Source organism: Ursus americanus, chromosome 3 (assembly GCF_024610735.1).
Source record: "Ursus americanus isolate L20-20 chromosome 3, mUrsAme1.1.p, whole genome shotgun sequence".
Lineage (NCBI taxonomy): Eukaryota > Metazoa > Chordata > Mammalia > Carnivora > Ursidae > Ursus > Ursus americanus.
In genome coordinates this window covers 64,284,006-64,302,149 of record NC_142129.1, presented here as the reverse complement: position 1 = coordinate 64,302,149, position 18,144 = coordinate 64,284,006, and the positions used below count along the sequence as shown (strand labels likewise).

The following is an 18,144-nucleotide window of genomic DNA, read 5'->3' as shown; positions in this document are numbered from 1 at the left end:
TTTGCTTGTGGTCCTTGCCAAATTTTCTAATGTGGAAACCCTTAATTCTAGTGGGCTTATTTTTCTGTAGGTAAATGTGGCCCTCTGATCTTTATGGTTTAAGAACTGGAAGAGAAGGTATTAAGCTTTTGCTCACTTTGATTAGCTGGCTGTTTTAAATGTGCAGGTGATCTGAATCTCAATGTGGTAGCAATGGCTTTATCGGGATATACGGATGAGAAAAACTCCCTTTGGAGAGAAATGTGCAGCACTCTACGACTACAATTAAATAACCCGTATCTGTGTGTCATGTTTGCATTTCTGACAAGTGAGACAGGATCTTATGATGGAGTATTGGTAAGCTAATTTCTGTTTGAAAAGACTCCTTTTAAGTTAGGAGTTTTTATCTAGCCTTGTTAAAATTTTCAAATGTCCATTGCTTAAAATATTGTTATATTTTGATGTATTTTTGTATTATTTAAAATAAGGTTTCTTAAATATTTTTGAGCAGCTGTTCTTGAATGTCATTTTACAGTTAGCTGATAATAAACTTGATTTTTTAAAATAGTTTTAACAATATAATTTATAGATATAGAGGGCATAGGATTTATCCTTTAGCTTAAGAGCAGCTCTAGAGTTCTACAACTGTAAAATGTAAGTTGTATATTGAACTGTAATTTTTTCAAAGTGCATATTTTTGTTTTTAGTTAAGTAAACAAACACATGATCAGTTATGATCAGAATCACTATATATCTTGTCCAAGTTAGTATTTGCATTCTCAGACATGTACCAGTTTGGAAAATATATGATCACACTACTTACAGTGAACTATTTCATTTTTTCATTATTTGGTCTTTCATTGCTTTTTCTCTCATGCTTTAACCACCTATAACCACATCACCAAATAGATTCTTTATCACAGATTGGGGAAAGAAAGAATGAAATGAGTTGGGCTTGTAAGTTTCAGTTATTGGGTTTTTTTTTTTTTTTAATTAATTTATTTCAGAGAGAGAGAGAGACAGCCAGCGAGAGAGGGAACAGAAGCAGGGGGAGTGGGAGAGGAAGAAGCAGGCTCCCAGCGGAGCAGGGAGCCCGATGCTGGGCTCTACCCCAGAACGCTGGGATCACGCCCCAAGCTGAAGGCAGACGCTTAACGACTGAGCCACCCAGGCACCCCCAGAGTTACTGGGTTTTAAGCTTCACATTAGTACTACAACTTTCTTCATGCTGTTGGACTTCTTTCTACCACCGAGAAGAGCTTTCTAACATGAAATTTATTTCTGTGTTTGCCGTTACAGCACTTCATATAAAAGATGCATTACTTGAAAAATTGATTTAAGTGTCAGTCCCTAAGAATTTATAAAAACATGTATTTTATGGAGCTATCTTAATGAAAATATTAAGTGTTGTTAGTGTCCATTTTGACAATTCCTTAGTTTATATATTTTGTCCATTACTTTTAATAAATGAACTGTTGAACTTTTCTAGCCACTTCAAATTAATATCCAAGAGTATGTTGGGTTTTTTGTTTGTTTTTACTATTATTACTCTTTTTTGTTAAACAGAAGACTTTAAGTGTTGCATTTTGAAGAAATAAAATAATACTTTTAGGAAGTAGAAAGTATTGTGAAGACTAGAAAAAGAAGTGGATTGTTCAAACTTTAAATTGATAGAGAAGTATTCTTTAAATATTAAGTTTCTGTATTTTAAATTAAATAACCCATTATAAATACCCTCATTTTCTTATACCTAAATTTGGGTTATTAGGTAAGGTATATCTTACGTTGAATAGGATGTTCATATTTCCAAACTGCTTTGAGAGTATACCTACTTATACTTTATGTAAATAATTATAATTAACATATCCTTTGTTAAAAATTGTTAAGTTGTAGTAATCTAATGAAAAGTACTGAATTGGGAAATCAGAAGATGAAGGTCTGAGTCCTTGCTCCAGCTTGGTTACTTCAGCTGGCCAGTTAACTTTTTTGGGTTTTAGTTTTCTGAGCTGTAAAATGGGACAGCTAATATTTATAACACTTTCCCCATCAAAATTGTAACACCTCCACCTGAATCTAAAGAGTTAAATCTAGTTTGTACCAAACATGTTCCCTCTTAAGGGCAGAACCATATTTTATAATTGAGAAAACATGCTAGGATAGGTACCAACTGAAGTGATCTTATGTTTAAAGCAGGAAAACTATATTTCATAGAATGACTTCAGTGGAAATAGGATCTTTTTTCCATCTTTACACTGTTTTTTACTTACCACAAAATTAATTACCTTTCTACATTTATAGAAATTCAAAATAGTGTTTTACAATATTGACAGATATACAAAAATTTAAATATCACAGTACCCCTGAAAATTTTGTCACAAACCACCTTTATAACTGTATTTTGCTATGGCCACAAACGTATGTCTATTTAGAAGGGTATATTTTAAAACTTACCACTTTCTGTATAGAGACATGTGTTGATAGACTTTCCAAATTCTGTATTGGTATATTCACACTGGTATATTCACTGATAATTCACAGATTTCCTGGATTTGTTGGTTAACTTAGCATCCCAGAAAAGATTTTCTCAGTTTTCCCAAAATTAATTTCTATGATGGAAGGATTACATGGCATCTTAAATCTGATGAACCATACATCACTGCTCATATTTCATGACTGAACTGGAATGTTTTTAAACTGAATTGGTCAGTATTTAAAGTGTAAATTTTTGCTTTGCAAGAATAATAACCTTAGCATTGAGTTTCCAAAGCGATACATTAAGAAAGGCATCTTGGGCAATCAGTGGCTCTGCCAGTATATACACAATAACTTACTAATACGTTTGAAAATAAAATTACATATTAAGTATGTAAAATAGTCTGCAAGAATTTAAAACTCGTAGCACCTACAAGTAACTTCTTGCTCTTCTTTTCAGTATGAAAACAAAGTTGCCGTACGTGACAGAGTGGCATTTGCTTGTAAATTCCTTAGTGATAGTCAGGTAAAAACTAATTTAATTCTATATTTGAGGTAATTAATATTTGCTTTTATTGGATTAAAGTAATCTTTACAAATATGTGTATGTAACATTTGTATATAAGTTCTTCTAAAAAAGTAAAGTAATAATTTTGTTAGATCAAGATACTGTAGACATCTATCATAACCAAAATTGTTTAAGAATCCTGACTTAATATTTACTTTATTTCTGCTTTTGGTCTACAGATAAAGACCTTGAACTAACCCCTTTGGGATGCTAGAAAAGAATTCCTTCATTACCTAATACAATAAAAGTATTGAATGCATATTCTGTGTCTATAGCGGGAAAGAAATGCCCTTAAACAACCAGTAGTACAGGTGCTAAGTGCTAATATAATGAGGAAGTGCTGGGGGAACATAGAGGAATCTTGGCTAGAGGTTGGGGTGAGATGAAGTCAGAGACCTTACCAAGAGGTGATTATTTTTTATAATCTTCAGGTTCCCTTTCAACTCAGATTCTGTGATTCCATTATAGCAAGAACTTTGCAGAATACTGAGGAACAGTTCTCTTTAAATTTAAAATTGTTAACCCTCTATACTTCTTTTATAGAATAATTATTAAAACAATGCTTTTTAAAAATTTTTTTAAATAATCATGGATGCTGCATTGTAATTTATGGTAGATACAGACTTCTTAAGCAATCACATCTAAATTTTTGCAAGGGCTTTGTTTTAAAATGTTTTCCATAAAAAAAAAACTATTCCTAAAGTACAGGTTTTGAAGTATGAAGTATATAGTGAAACAGATTGCTTCAGAAAAATCACTTTGAATTTTCCAGTTAAATAGATATATTGAAAAGTTGACCAACGAAATGAAAGAGGCTGGAAATTTGGAAGGAATACTGCTTACAGGCCTTACTAAAGATGGAGTGGACTTAATGGAGAGTTATGTCGATAGGACTGGAGATGTCCAAACAGCAAGTTACTGCATGTTGCAGGTTAGTGCATTGTGGCAGCAACTTAAAGAAAAACAGTGATGGATCACCTTCTTCCTCATTGAGTGGGTATGCCTTTTGCTTGCTCAGGATCTTTAGAAGGCATTTAATTTAATTCAGTTTTTTTAATTTAAATTTTGGATAATTAACATACAGTGCAATATAGGTTTCTAGAGTAGAATTCAGTGATTCATCGCTTAAATACAATACCCAGTGGTCATCACAACAAGTGCTCTCCTTATTACTCATCACCCATCTAGCCCATCCCCCACCCACCTCCTTCCATCAACCCTCCTTTTGTTCTCTATCTTTAAGAGTCTCTTATGTAAGCTTGTTTTCCTCTCTTCTTTTTTCTTTTCCCCCTTCCCATATGTTCATCTGTTTTCTTTATTAAATTCCCCATATAAGTGAGATCATATGGCATTTGTCTTTGACTTATTTCACTTAGCATAATATAGTCTAGTTCCGTCCATGTTGTTGCAAATGGCAAGATTTCATTCTTTTTGATGGCTGAGTAATATTCCATCATATATATACACACCACATCTTCTTCATCAGTCGATGGACATTTGGGCTCTCTCCATAGTTTGGCCATTGTGGACATTGCTGCTATAGACACTGGGGTGCATGTGTCCCTTTGAATCTGTATTTTTGTATTCTTGGGTAAATACCTAGTAGTGCAATTGCTGGATCATGGGGTAGTTCTATTTTTAACTTTTGGAGTCACCTCCGTACTGTTCTCCAGAGTGACTGTACCAATTTGCATTCCTACCAACAGTGCAAGAGGATTCTCCTTTTTCTACATCCTTGCCAACACCTCTTGTTTCTTGTGTTGTTAATTTTAGCCATCCTGATAGGGTATGAGATGATATCTCATTGTGGTTTTGATTTGTATTTCCCTGATGCTGACTGATGTTGAGCATTGTTTCATGTGTCTTTTAGCCATCTGGATTTTCTTTTTTTTAAGTGTCTATTCATGTTTTCTGCCCATTCCTTAACTGGATTATTTGTTTTTTGAGGGTTGAGTTTGTTAAGTTCTTTGTAGATTTTGGATTTTTTATCAGATATGTCTTTTGCACATATCTTCTCCCATTCCGTAGTCTGCCTTTTAGTTTTGTTGATTGTTTCCTTTCCTGTGCAGAAGCCTTTTATCTTGACGAAATCCTGATAGTTCATTTTTGCTTTTGTTTCCGTTGCCTCAGGCAACATGACTAGTAAGAAGTTGCTGTGGCCGAGGTCAGAGGTTTCTGCCCATGTTCTCTAGGATTTTGATGGATTCCTGACTCACATTTAGGCCTTTCACCCATTTTGAATTTATTTTTGTGTATGATATAAGAAAGTGGTCCAGTTTCATTCTTTTGCATGTGGCTGTCCAGTTTTCCCAACACCATTTGTTGAAGAGACTGTCTTTTTTCCATTGAATATTCTTTCCTGCTTTGTCAAAGATGAGTTGACCATATAGTTGTGGGTTCATTTCTGGGTTTTCTATTCTGTTCCATTGACCTGCGTGTCTGTTTTTGTCTCAGTACTGGATCATCTTGATGACTACAGCTTTGTAATATAGTTTGAAATCTAGAATCATAATGCCTCCAGTTTTGTTTTTCTTTTTCAGAGTTGCTTTGTCTATTAGGGGTGTTTTGTGGTTCCATACAAATTTTAGGATTATTTGTTCTAGCTCTGTGAAAAATGCTAGTGGTATTTTGATAGGGATTGCATTAAATGTGTAGATTGCTTTGGGTTGGAAGGCATTAACTTTAACGTAATCGGTTGATCTGTAGAGGACTTCTACCTTATCTTGCTGTCCCTCAGCCTCCTGCATTGGTTATCCAGTTTTTCCTTTCATTTTGGGAAGTGTCAGTGTTGAACTTACATAAGACTCAAACAGAGCAGAGAAACCTCTTTCTAATATGTCTAGTTCACAAAACTATACCTTCTACAAAAGAGATTGCCTTTCCCTGATCTGAACTACAGTCTCACTTAAAGTGCAGAAGGCAAGTTATACCACAACTCTCTTAACTCTCATTTTCCCTTTTTATGATTTGGGGTAAACAGTTCATCAATTTATTCTCAGTTCTTACTGTCCAGCAGTTAAAAACAGATTTCTGGCAAAGGTTCCTTTCTTTACTTTTGATAGAAATAATGGTGAAAATTTAGAACGTTTTCCTGAGATTTTCTATAGCCCTCCAGCTAATCTTATCCTTTCATGGTGTCCTGTTTCCTATCCCCATCTTTTCATACACTTGATAGCATGCTGTGTACTGGGTAAATGTAGTAAAATGCCCCCTCCAACCCTACCTTCTTATGAACAAATTTAGATACTGGCCCACAAACCACAGTATAAACTTAGCAACTTATCAGGCCACTGCCCATGGAAGAAAAGGTGTCATTCTGTAACGAAGTGCATCATTTTTTTCTTGCTGAAATGAGGTTACATTTATTAAATCAAACTGTAAGTATGTGGCTACAGAGTGCAAGTGGCCTTATATTATTAATGAAGAGAAGTCAGCTATTATAATTATCGTCTCCCTGTATAATGTTTTGTTTTCCCTTGGGCTGCTTTTGATTTTCAGCAGTTTATCCTTGATGCTTAATTGTACTTCTTTCTGCCCTGCTTGCTGTTCACTGAGTTTCTTGGATCTGCAAGTCACTGTTTTTCATTAGTTTTGCCAAGTTTGGGGGTATTTTATATATGTGTGTGTGTGTGTGTGTGTGTATATATATATATATATATATATAAATTATTTTTTTTTTTCTTTTCCCTGCTTCAGTCTCATTCTCTTCTCTTTTTTGGGCTCCTATTACACTTAACATTAAACCATCTGATAGTGTCCCATAGGTATCTGAGGTTTTGTTCATTTTCTTTCCATCCTTTTTTTCTCTGTTCTTCAGATTGGTTAAATGCTATTGATTTGTTCATTGACTCTTACATCACCTGATACTAAGTTTTTCAGCAAATTCTTAATTTCAGCTATTGTACAATTTAGTTCTAGAATCTCAATTTTTTTATAGTTTACATTTTTCACTCAGATCCCTATCTGCACACTAAAACACTTTTCCTTTAAGTCTTTGAACATACACCTAATAGCTGCATTCAGGATTTTGCCTGCTAACTCTAACATGGGCTATTTTAGGCTTAGTTTCTATTGACTGCCTTTTTTCCTTGACTTTGAACTATATTTACCTGTTTGTGTCTCGTGGTTTTTCACTGGAATGCTGGATGTTGTATATAGTACATTATAGAGATCTGGGTTCTTTTACCTTTTTCTGAAGACTGTTGGTTAATGCTTTTGGAAGTTCAGTTACTTCCTGTCACTTTGGTCTTAGATTTTGTTACTGTGGATCTGTGGGAAGCCCAAGTTATTTCCCAAGCCTTTCCAATCTTAATCTCCGAATTGTTTTCCTCTGCAGATTTTGTTGGAGCTTAATTTTAGGTTTATTTGGGGCAGATCTAGAGAAGACTTACCAAATATGGATTGACCAAATTCTTTCTGAGTTTATCCTTACTGCCACGGACGGGGAAAGAGTGGGATATGAAGATTTCTCCTTTTTTCTGTGAATTTTCTTTTTAATCTAGGGATTATATTCTACTTTAGTACTTAGTTCTGGCTACTTGGTCATTATCAGGACTAGAAGAGATGTTTACATTTTAAGAAGTGAAATTATCAGCTAAGAGTTTTCCACATATTCTTTTAGTTGAATTTAACTCTGATAATAGAAACGAACACCTAATTAATAGGTGAAAGATAAGTTCCTTCTGTTTTGATAGACTGTCTAAAGATTATCTATTAGCTGTTACAGGTTTCTTCCCTTTTTCCGTAAGTAAGATGCATGCTAACTTCTAACATTTTACTTTCTGTCTGGCATCCCAAAACTGGGCTTCAGATTGATGCCCATGGTATCTTTGAAGGTTGAAACTTCCTCTACGTAGGTTCTTTATCATGTGAACTTAAGGAAGATATCCTGGACAGGGCTAAAAGCATTCTATAAAAACCCGAAGCAAGCACAGGTGAAATGTGAAATGTCACAGCTGCCAGGGAAAATACAGCTTTAGGAAGAGTGTTATTGGCAAGAAATTGAAGTTCTTATTGAGAAGAAATCTAAAGTAAACTTAAGGTAAAGAAATTGTTGCTTTTCCCTGTGGCCTAGGGACAAAAGAATGAAGAACATTTTTGGTTTGGTTTTGGGGCTGTTTTGTTTTTGGTTTTGTTTTAATTTTTAAGGTAATAAATGTATATTTTAATTGAGGGAAGAGAGAGAATAGACAGGCTTAACTTTCAGATAAATAGGTATACAAAAATAGCATCTCTGTTCACAGTACATTGCTAGATACAAAGGATGAGGCTCAGTATTATTTTAAATGTGATGGAACAATTTTGGTATGCTTTTGGATTAGATGGTAAACAGATTTTGTGAATGCAGAGATTTTAATTTTGGGGACAAATTATTCACATTGCTTTTTATTGTATTCAAGTAGGAAAGTGAATCGTTTACCCTTGGGTCCTTAAATAAAAGAGAATTACACTTTCCTGGCCAGGTATAATGATAATATATATAGTACATATTTATGTCATTAGTAGAGGCCAGCTTAAATTAAAGAAGCTTCCATCAATTATTTTATCTGTATCCTCATTATGAACCAGCACTTGGCAAAAAGGGAGCCAAAAGGGAGCCTATTTCTTCTGTGTGACTCATACTCACATGTATCTGGAATCCTCTGGCTTAGCCAGAAAAATTTTAAACAACTGTATTAATTCATGTTTTCTTTTTAGGGTTCTCCTTTAGATGTCCTTAAAGATGAAAGAGTTCAGTACTGGATTGAGAATTACAGAAATTTATTAGATGCCTGGAGGTTTTGGCACAAACGAGCAGAGTTTGATATTCACAGGAGTAAGTTGGATCCCAGTTCTAAGCCTTTAGCACAGGTAAGTAAGTACATTATTTTGGAGAGAATCAAATTGTAACATGTGCTTAATGTAGCCCAAAGAGAAGTGTTCACAGCATGTTATATTGGGTAAATGTAGAGTTCAGTTTAATAAATTATTAGCAGCTCATCCTTTGCTTATATTGAGTTCCTATTGATGTCTTTACCTATCCCAGATTGCACTCCGTCCTTGACCATCCTGTTTTTTTGGTCCTGCCACTTCCTAACAGTCATCTCAGTGGCTTGAGCTTTAGTCTGAGCCGGAGCAAATGACAGCAAGCTTAGAGGGTCTTAGGCAAACCTTATCAATTCTAGGGCTCAGCTTTTCTAGTATATTCCAAGCCCTTTCAGAATCTAAACTATTTACTATCTTATAAATTCCATTTATGTATTGAATTTTTCTGCACTAATGTGTAATAAGGCAGGATTTGCTTTTTCCTCTAACAGTGTATGCATATGTCTATATGTCTAATTAAACATGGAAATTGTTTTATTTTAATATTAGTTTAAAAACCATGAGCTCAGTTATCACATAAAACACATGACATGAGATCAGCGTATCTAAATTCGGACATTAAATACCGGGTATATTCTCAGTGTGAGCACTTGATGGTGCTGTTTTCTTATTTTAGCAAGTTGAGAAATTAGTGATTATTTTAAAACAACCCGAGTTTTTGTAAAATAGCATTACATGATAATATTATTAATCTGTGTAAGTGTTGAAGAGCCCAGGAATTTAATGTAAAAGCAAAGCAAACGTTTTCTATTACTATGCTAAAATTCTAGCTATTTGACATTATAGGGTCTTAAACTCCTTTTCGTCTTAGGAAATGAATGTTTTCTTTACAAGAAAATTTTGTTCAGGGGGCTCCTGGGTAGCGCAGTCGTTGGGCGTCTGCCTTCAGCTCAGGGCGTGATCCCAGCGTTCTGGGATCAAGCCCCACATCAGGCTCCTCCGCTGGGAGCCTGCTTCTTCCTCTCCCACTCCCCCCGCTTGTGTTCCCTCTTTCGCTGGCTGTCTCTATGTCAAATAAATAAATAAAATCTTTAAAAAAAAAAAAAATTTGTTCAGGAGATGAAATCATTGAACTTTGGGTCAGAACTTATATTGGGTTATTTTGTAATGTTCCGGTGTGAATTTTAAAGTCTTTGTTATTTCTCAAATGTTCTTATCTAACATTTCCAAGTTTTTCTACAGATGTCAATGGTGTTAGGAAGGATATAACTAAACAGAGGTAACAGAAAAGAAGTACTCAATGTCACCGTTAAGTGGAAATCCTAGATGAAAGCTAGTCAAATTTAGCACATAACAAATTATTTTACAATATAAAATAAACCTTAAAAATTATTTAAGAGTAATTTGTTAGGATCAAACTTTGAATTTATGTTATTTATAAAATTTGCATTATATTTATTCCTCCTTTCATTTGTTGTATAGGTGTTTGTGAGTTGCAATTTTTGTGGCAAGTCGATCTCCTACAGCTGTTCAACGGTGCCTCATCAGGGCAGAGGTTTTAGTCAGTATGGTGTCAGTGGTTCACCAACAAAATCCAAAGTCACAAGTTGCCCTGGCTGTCGAAAACCCCTTCCTCGATGTGCACTTTGCCTCATTAATATGGGAACACCTGTTTCTAGCTGTCCTGGTATGACATAATTCTATAATATATTTTCTGAGCTAAAATTGTTCCTACATAATTGACTTAATGTTATCAACAGAAGACATACAAGGTTGAGTTTATATTATTTCTAAGAGCAAGCCACTTTGCTGGCTCAGAGGTTTTGTATTTCCTGGAATTTGTAAAATCTATATATTAAAAGTAAAATCTGTATTCGTGATATCACAAGTAACCTCACAAATGCTGGCCAATTTAAAGTTTGTGAAAATAGCTTAAATATTAAGTAATCCTATAATTATATTATTTTCTTATCACTTTTTCTAAGAGGAGTTCCCTCAGATTTTGTGTTTAAAAGTCAGTGCACCCTCATTTATTAACAAATACCTTGTATACATAAAGAGCTTTTGATAGTCTCAAAGCACTTTTACATTCTCTTTTTTAATCTTCAGAATCTACCTGTGAAATACAGAGAGAAAGTGTTAGTCTAGAAATCACATCTCTTTACTTCCAAGTTTTGGTGCTGCTTCTGCTAGTTTGTCGATTACCTAGTGAACATATGTATCTTTTTAATGGTTAGAAATATTAGGATTATTGTTTACTGCTTATGGTACATATAGAAAGAAATTTTGAGAATGGTAGATAATTGAGTATAATGTATCCAGTCGCTGAAAATATTTGAGCTATTTATTTAACTTGAAAATTACATTATGGCAGAAATTTTAATTAAAAACATGAGTATTTAGCATATTGGTATAATCAAGAACTGGATATGGTGTCAGAGTGCCTATTTTATTAGTTCTAGCTCTATGACATTCAGTCGGTAACACTGAGAGTTACTTCAGCCCTCGTTCATATAAGGTGTTGGACGGAGATTCTTTTTAGGTGTGGAATTTTATAATTCTGTTCTGCAGCTGGTTCGTGTCAGTAGTTTGTTTTGTTACATTAACATCTGTGAAAGAGGTTTGCTGGTATCATTGGCTGAGTAATTATTTTTCAAGTTAGATGCCTTTTTTTAAAATAAAGGCAATTTGTAATGTTTTCAAATTTATATATTAGTTTTGATTTAAATTTTAATCAAGGATTTTTATTTTCTGTATTGTGTATTGATCGCTTTTATGGTCTTGATACTAGTAAATAGAAAATAATTTGGACTAAAAATCCACTACAGTGAAAGAACGAGGCAAAATATTGCATAAACAAGTTATAAATGAACTGGGATACGTAAAAATATTAAAGTCAATACATCTTGAGACCATAAGCCCCAGGAAGCCATAATGGCCTGAGTGCTGTTCTTTTTTGCTAGATATTAACTTTTCAATCTTTTTTATTTTTGAAATAAGTAAAAAAAGAGAAAATCAGTTTTCTAAAATTTGAAGGAAAAGCAAAACATTTCAACCTCTCTGTTATGGAGACTGTTAATTTAATGAATATTCAACACTCAGGTTTATAAAATCCTAGCATTTTTCCACATTTACTTCAGAAAATTTATTTGAAATTTGCTTCAGTAATAATTTTTTGTATATATTTGAATACTTACTAAGATAAGACAGATATGCTGAGATGAGTAAAAGGTCCTGTGGAGCTTATAGTGTACAGTGAGCATGGATAAAATAAGAAATGATATGTTTAAGAAAATAAATAGTGGTCCAGAACACCTTATCTGTCATTCCAAAATCTCTAAAAAGATGTGAAATCCGAAGTTTTTTTTTTTTACGAATTTACAATAATCTCATATGAATTTAAAAAAAAAGAAACAAAAAAAAAAAAACACCTGTTCAGAATTGACATGAGGCTGTTAAGGTCTTTGATTACAGAATGCTGCCTCAGACTTTCCTGGAATTGTTATATTTGCTCATTATTTTTCTAAAATCCCAAGTATTCTGTATTCTGAAACATGTTTAGCTCCCTGAGGTGAATAAGGAATATTGTATAAAGAAAGTATTAGGAATTTTGAAAGAGGGAAACATTACTTCTGTTTGAAGGAAATCTGGAAAACTTCAGAAGGAAGATGCTGTTTAAGCAGGTCCTTTAAAAAAGTTTGGGAGATTTAATACGTGAGGATTTTAGAGAAGACTTTCCAGGTGTAGACAAAGAATGAAAAGCATGAAACTTGGGTAAAGAGATTGGTAAATGTAATTACACCATCGGAACTAGCAGTTGCATCTGTATGACAAGGGCCTAACAAAGTAGACTGATAGGAAATACATTTGTGTAGGAAAATTAGGGAAACCTGAATATGATCCTTAAAGGATTGCTGAGCTGAGTTAATTAGAAAATACAGTTACCCTTGAACAACATGGGTGTTAGTGGCACCAAACTCTGAATAGTCAAAAATCTAGGTATGACTTTTGACCCCTCCAAAATTTAACTAATAGTAGTTTACTGTTGACTGGAAGCCTTACTGATAATATAAACAGTTGATTAACACGTATTATATGCTTTGTGTTTTATACACTGTATTCTTATGGTAAAGTAAGCTAGGGAAAATAAAATGTTAAAATCATAAGGAAGAGAAAATTTATTTGCAGTACCTACTGCATAAAATGCACATGCAAGCAGGTTCACATGGTTCAAACTCTTGTTTTTCAAGGGTTAGCTGTAATAAGCATATTCTTTTTTAATATATAAAATCAGAAGATTCTGAGTTCCAAAATAAGACAGGACCTAATAGAAATAAAATGCTAGCTCAAGGCAGTTTAAAGATTGAGGTGTACAAACCCCCTGATGCTTTGCCTTTAATTAAAGATGTCATCCATCCATCATGGTTCATGATCCAAATGGCCAGGATTTCCATAAGCTTCTTTAACTGGTGTTGCGTATTTTTGTACTCAATTGTGCTTTAAAGATTGGAACTCTACTGAAAATAATGTTTATAATTATAAACCTTTATAATTATTTATAACTATAATGTTTAGTTATAAACATATTTAGCATTATAAATGTTATTTATTCAACAAGTATCTATTTAGCACTTATTGTTTTAAGTGCTAGGAATGTTACAGTGAACAAAACAGACAAAAATACCTGCCCTTATAGAGCTTAATGTAAAGGAGTGATAACTTTTTTTTAAGTTCAATTATATGCTGGTTTCTTTCTTACTCTTAGTAGTAGTAGTAGTAGTAGTAGTAGTAGTAGTATTTAGTGACTACGTGAAACCCTAGTTTCCCTCAACTATTCTGTAGCACTTATCTTTGTAATTCACTATGAATCTTTTAAAAGTTAAAACTATCTAAAATAAAATAAAAAAATGAAAGTTAAAACGATTGATCTTTTTTGAGTATAGTTGACACACAATGTTACATAAGTTTCAGGTGTACAACTTAGTGATTTGACAATTTGCTATGTTGGGCTCTGTTCACCACAAGTGTAGCTGTCATCTGTCCTGTTACATCACCATTACGATATCATTGACTGTATTCCTTATGCTCTGCCTTTTGTTACTCATTCAGTAATTGGAGGCCTGTATCTCCCTCTCCCTTTCACCTATTTTGCTTAACTCCCCACACCTTCCCTCTGGCAACCATCAGTTTGTTCTCTGTATTTATGGGTCTGATTCTGCTTTTTGTCTATTTTTTTAATTTCATTTACGAGTGGAATTGTTCGGTATTTGTCCTTCTCAGTCTGACTTATTTCACTTAGCATGATACCCTCTAGGTCCATCCATGTTGTTTCAAATGACACGATCTCATCCTTTTTATGGCTTTGTAATATGACTTGTATATGTATACCACATTTTCCTTATCCATTTGTCTATTGATGGAGACTTAGGTTGCTTCCATGTCGTGGCTATTGTAAATAATCCTGCAATAAACATAGGGTGCATATACCTTTTTGAGTTAGTGTTTTCATTTTCTCTGAGTAAATACCCAATATTGGAATTACCAGATCATATAGTAACTCTGTTTTTAATTTCTTGAGGAACCTTCATATTGCTTTCCACAGTAGCTGCTCCATTTGCATTCCCACCAACACTTCACAAGAGTTCCCTTTGCTCCATATTCTTGCCAATACGTGTTGTTTCTTGTCTTTTTGATTCTAGCCATTCTGACAGGGGCAGGTGATATCTCATTATGGTTTTGACTTGCATTTCCCTGACTATTAGTGATGTGTATCTTTTCATGTGTCTGTGAGCCATCTGTATGTCTTTGGAAAAACATCTCTTCAGGTTCTCTGCCCATTTTTTAATAGAATTGTGTATTTTCTGGTGTTGAGTTATAAAAGTTCTTTATATATTTTGGTTATTAACCCCTTATCAGATATATCGTTTACTAAAGCTATTTGATCTTTAAAAAGCCTTTTTTCATGTGGCAGTGAGGTAGACCTTAATATTTTCAGCTTCATCAGAGAAACATAAGGAGTAAACTGTTCTGGATTTAGTCCATTTTCCATGTGTTAGAAATAACAAAAACAAAGTGAAAATCACTTGAGCTATATACAATATAAAATAGTTTATCTTTAAAAGGTCTGTATTTTCTTTCTTTTTGTTTTCTTCCTCTCCCCTTTCATTGTTAATCATTTTTATAAAGGTTTTAGGAAGAATTTCAGTGTATTTACATCTTAACCACCTATACATATTACATCTTCAACCACCTATATATCCTTTTACCTTATTATTATTAGCAAAAACAGATGGGTATTTTAAAAAACCATTTGTAAGACTATCCTTGTGGTCATTATATTATGACCAGCAATGGTCTAGGTAAAATTTTGACCACAGCATCATGTGTTAAACAACTGCTTAATTAAACTTAATATTTTTACTTACTCATTTTTCTATTCTTGTCTTTAATTATATATGATCTTAAAATATTTTAATTCAATCTGTTTTAAAATAAAAGAAAACATATTAAGATAGCCAAAATTAATAGAATGAGCATTTTTTGAGCACTAAAGGTTATGTAAATATATATGTGAAGATACACATATAAATATGCATGCGTAATAATACATTTTTTTCTTCAACTTTTTTGTGAACTGTAACACAGATAGATAACACAGATAATATATATGTATCAAGTACTATGATAAATCAAACATCATTGAAGCCTGTGTCCTGCTTAAGATAACATTGGCTATACCAGCGTCTTTGCTCTTTATTCCCTGCCTAGTACTACCTCTTTCCTCTTTCCCAGAGGTAACTACTGCCCTAAATTGTGTTATTTGGTTCTTGGTTATCGGTATAGTTCTATTACATGTTTAGTTTTGTCTGTGTTTTAAATTCGTATGAATGAATCTTATGGAATATATCCTTTGGCTTACCTTTTTTTGCACAACATTTTTTTTTTAACTTTTAATGATGCTGATGAATGTAGCTGTAGTTTATTCATATTTCAGTAGTATTTGGTATTCCATTTATGGCTGTAACACAGTTTTTTCCACTCCACTATTGATGGACACTTCAGTTGTTTCTAGATTTTTACTATTATGAACAATGCTGTTATGAACATTTCTGCATATGTCTCCTTTTAGCATGTATAAAAGTTCTCTAGTGTATGCACCTAGAAGTAGAATTACTAAGTAATACTGTTTGCTAATGTTTTCCTTTGGATTTTTATGTCTGTTCAAGGATAGAGATTGGCCTATAATCTGCCTTTCTCATATTATCTTGGCTTTTGGCAAAGTTATGCCAGCCTCAGGAAATGCATTGGGACATTTTCCCCAATGTTTTTTGGAAGAGTTTGTATAGATGAAAATGACCTGTTCCTCCAGGGTTTGGTAGAACTCACCTATAAACTGGATGTGGTATTTTCTCTGTGGGAAGATTTTAAACTTACTGTTTTTCTAAGGTTGTTAATTCAGATTGCTTCTTAATGGGTTTGATAATTTAAATTTTTCCGTTTTTTATTGACTATTAAAAATGTAAGGAAACTCCTGTTATCCAGTATTTTTCAATCTAAACTAGATCATAGCATTAAAATTGCTATTTCAATATGATGTGTGATTTGTATTTTGACATAGTTTTAGAAATACCTTTTAAGAAGCTTTGAATTAAATATTTTGACAGTTAACGAAGATAATTTTCTTTAACCCATAGGAGGATCCAAATCAGATGAAAAAGTAGACTTGAGCAAGGATAAAAAATTAGCTCAATTTAACAACTGGTTCACATGGTGTCACAATTGCAGGCATGGTGGACATGCTGGTCATATGCTTAGTTGGTTCAGGTAATCAGTACGTTTCTTCTTTCATAGGCTTGGAGTTAGAGGAGGTAGAGCAATGGCCTTTTAAATAGTTCAGGTGTATACAGGCAAAGGATAAATTTCTTTTTTGCTGTCACTTGGGTTAATAAAGGTGGTGTCAGCATTTCTGTCATTAGATAGCCTATGTCATCTTAAACTATAAAATTAACACTTCCATATGAGAAGCAGTTTAAATATTATGTATGGGTTAAATGTTTGAATAGCATTATTTGGAAAGAGGACTTGTTTATAGTTTTTTTTTTTGTTTTTTTTTTTTTACAACTGACCTAATATCCTATCATAGTATGTAATTCAAATTAGAAATTAAATGATGAAGTAAGTATACATATCAGACAACTGTATCAGTTATCATCTAAATAAACTTCTCATATAGTAAGTAAGCACTTCATGCAATAGAGACTCAAGCCATATTTAATTCTACTTTAAATAGTGCCAGGGCCCTTTACTCTTCATTGCTATAACTTTTACACCCAGTTTGTCACATTGGCTTTAATTAAAACTGAGCACATCCCTGTCACTTTCATAACTGTAAATCAGGTATCTTGTTATATATTTAAAACGTAAAGCTATTCACTTTCCAGTAACTTTCTCCCCAGTTCAGCTTGTCAGTGATTTTTTTTTAATTCTTTTCATGCTTTTTGTCTTTGGGTTTTAATTCCTGTATTTTTTCAAATACCATTTTGAAAATTACATTCTGCATAAAGATAGGTATATAGGTAAATGTATGTATGTATATGCTTAATTTAGATTTTTAACTGTTACTTGACCTATTTTTTTTAGGGACCATGCAGAGTGTCCCGTTTCTGCATGCACATGTAAATGTATGCAGTTGGATACGACAGGAAATCTGGTACCTGCAGAGACTGTCCAGCCATAAAATGTTATCATCTAAAGAGAAACCTTCAAGTGTGGAGCTTTCTAATAGATGTCCTTCATAGCTCAAAAACGTACCTCAGAGCAAGTCACTCATGACTTTCCTGTAATGGGAAAATAAATCATTCTATCAAATCAGCAATTTGATGTTTGAGTGGTTTTGATGTGCTTCACAGAGACAAATGCTGCTGAAGTGAACATCAGCGTGTGGGCATGAATTCTGTTCAGTAGGTTGAAAAAGTTCATTTTGGAAGAGTTTTAGAGGTTTGTTGAAATTATGAACACTATGCAAGCAGAGTTTCTGGAATAACCAAGAACAGACCTTGAACCTGTATCTTCTAAGCTGAAATTGGCTCTTTTCAGTAAAATCTGTATATCTTTTAAAATAGAATAAAATGACCAATTTTTTACCTTTAGAATTGGAGAACCCCTGCCCCACACTGAAGAATAAATTTCATCAAGGTATGGTTGGTATATATTTCTTAAGGAGTCTTTTCCTTCATACACTTTCATTTCAAGATAAGAAATCTTTTGGCACAGATCATTATTGTCTTCCTAAGAAAAGCCAAAATTGAGAATGTATCTTA

The 18,144-nt window shown here is 33.4% G+C and overlaps 1 protein-coding gene across 3 annotated transcripts in view; it reads left to right on the top strand.

Annotated features, from left to right (window-relative positions):
- The window catches only part of MIOS (meiosis regulator for oocyte development), a 34,946-nt gene extending 17,251 nt beyond the window's left edge, over nt 1–17,695 (top strand). For all 3 annotated transcript variants that reach the window (XM_045793183.2, XM_045793184.2, XM_045793182.2), the window contains 7 exons: nt 167–336; nt 2,912–2,977; nt 3,792–3,950; nt 8,717–8,869; nt 10,307–10,511; nt 16,519–16,648; nt 17,465–17,695. In XM_045793183.2, the coding sequence (XP_045649139.1) occupies nt 167–336; nt 2,912–2,977; nt 3,792–3,950; nt 8,717–8,869; nt 10,307–10,511; nt 16,519–16,648; nt 17,465–17,561 (980 nt within the window). In that variant the 3' untranslated portion in view covers nt 17,562–17,695. The remainder of the gene's footprint in view (nt 1–166; nt 337–2,911; nt 2,978–3,791; nt 3,951–8,716; nt 8,870–10,306; nt 10,512–16,518; nt 16,649–17,464) is intronic.
- The last annotated feature ends 449 nt before the right edge of the window (nt 17,696–18,144 follow it).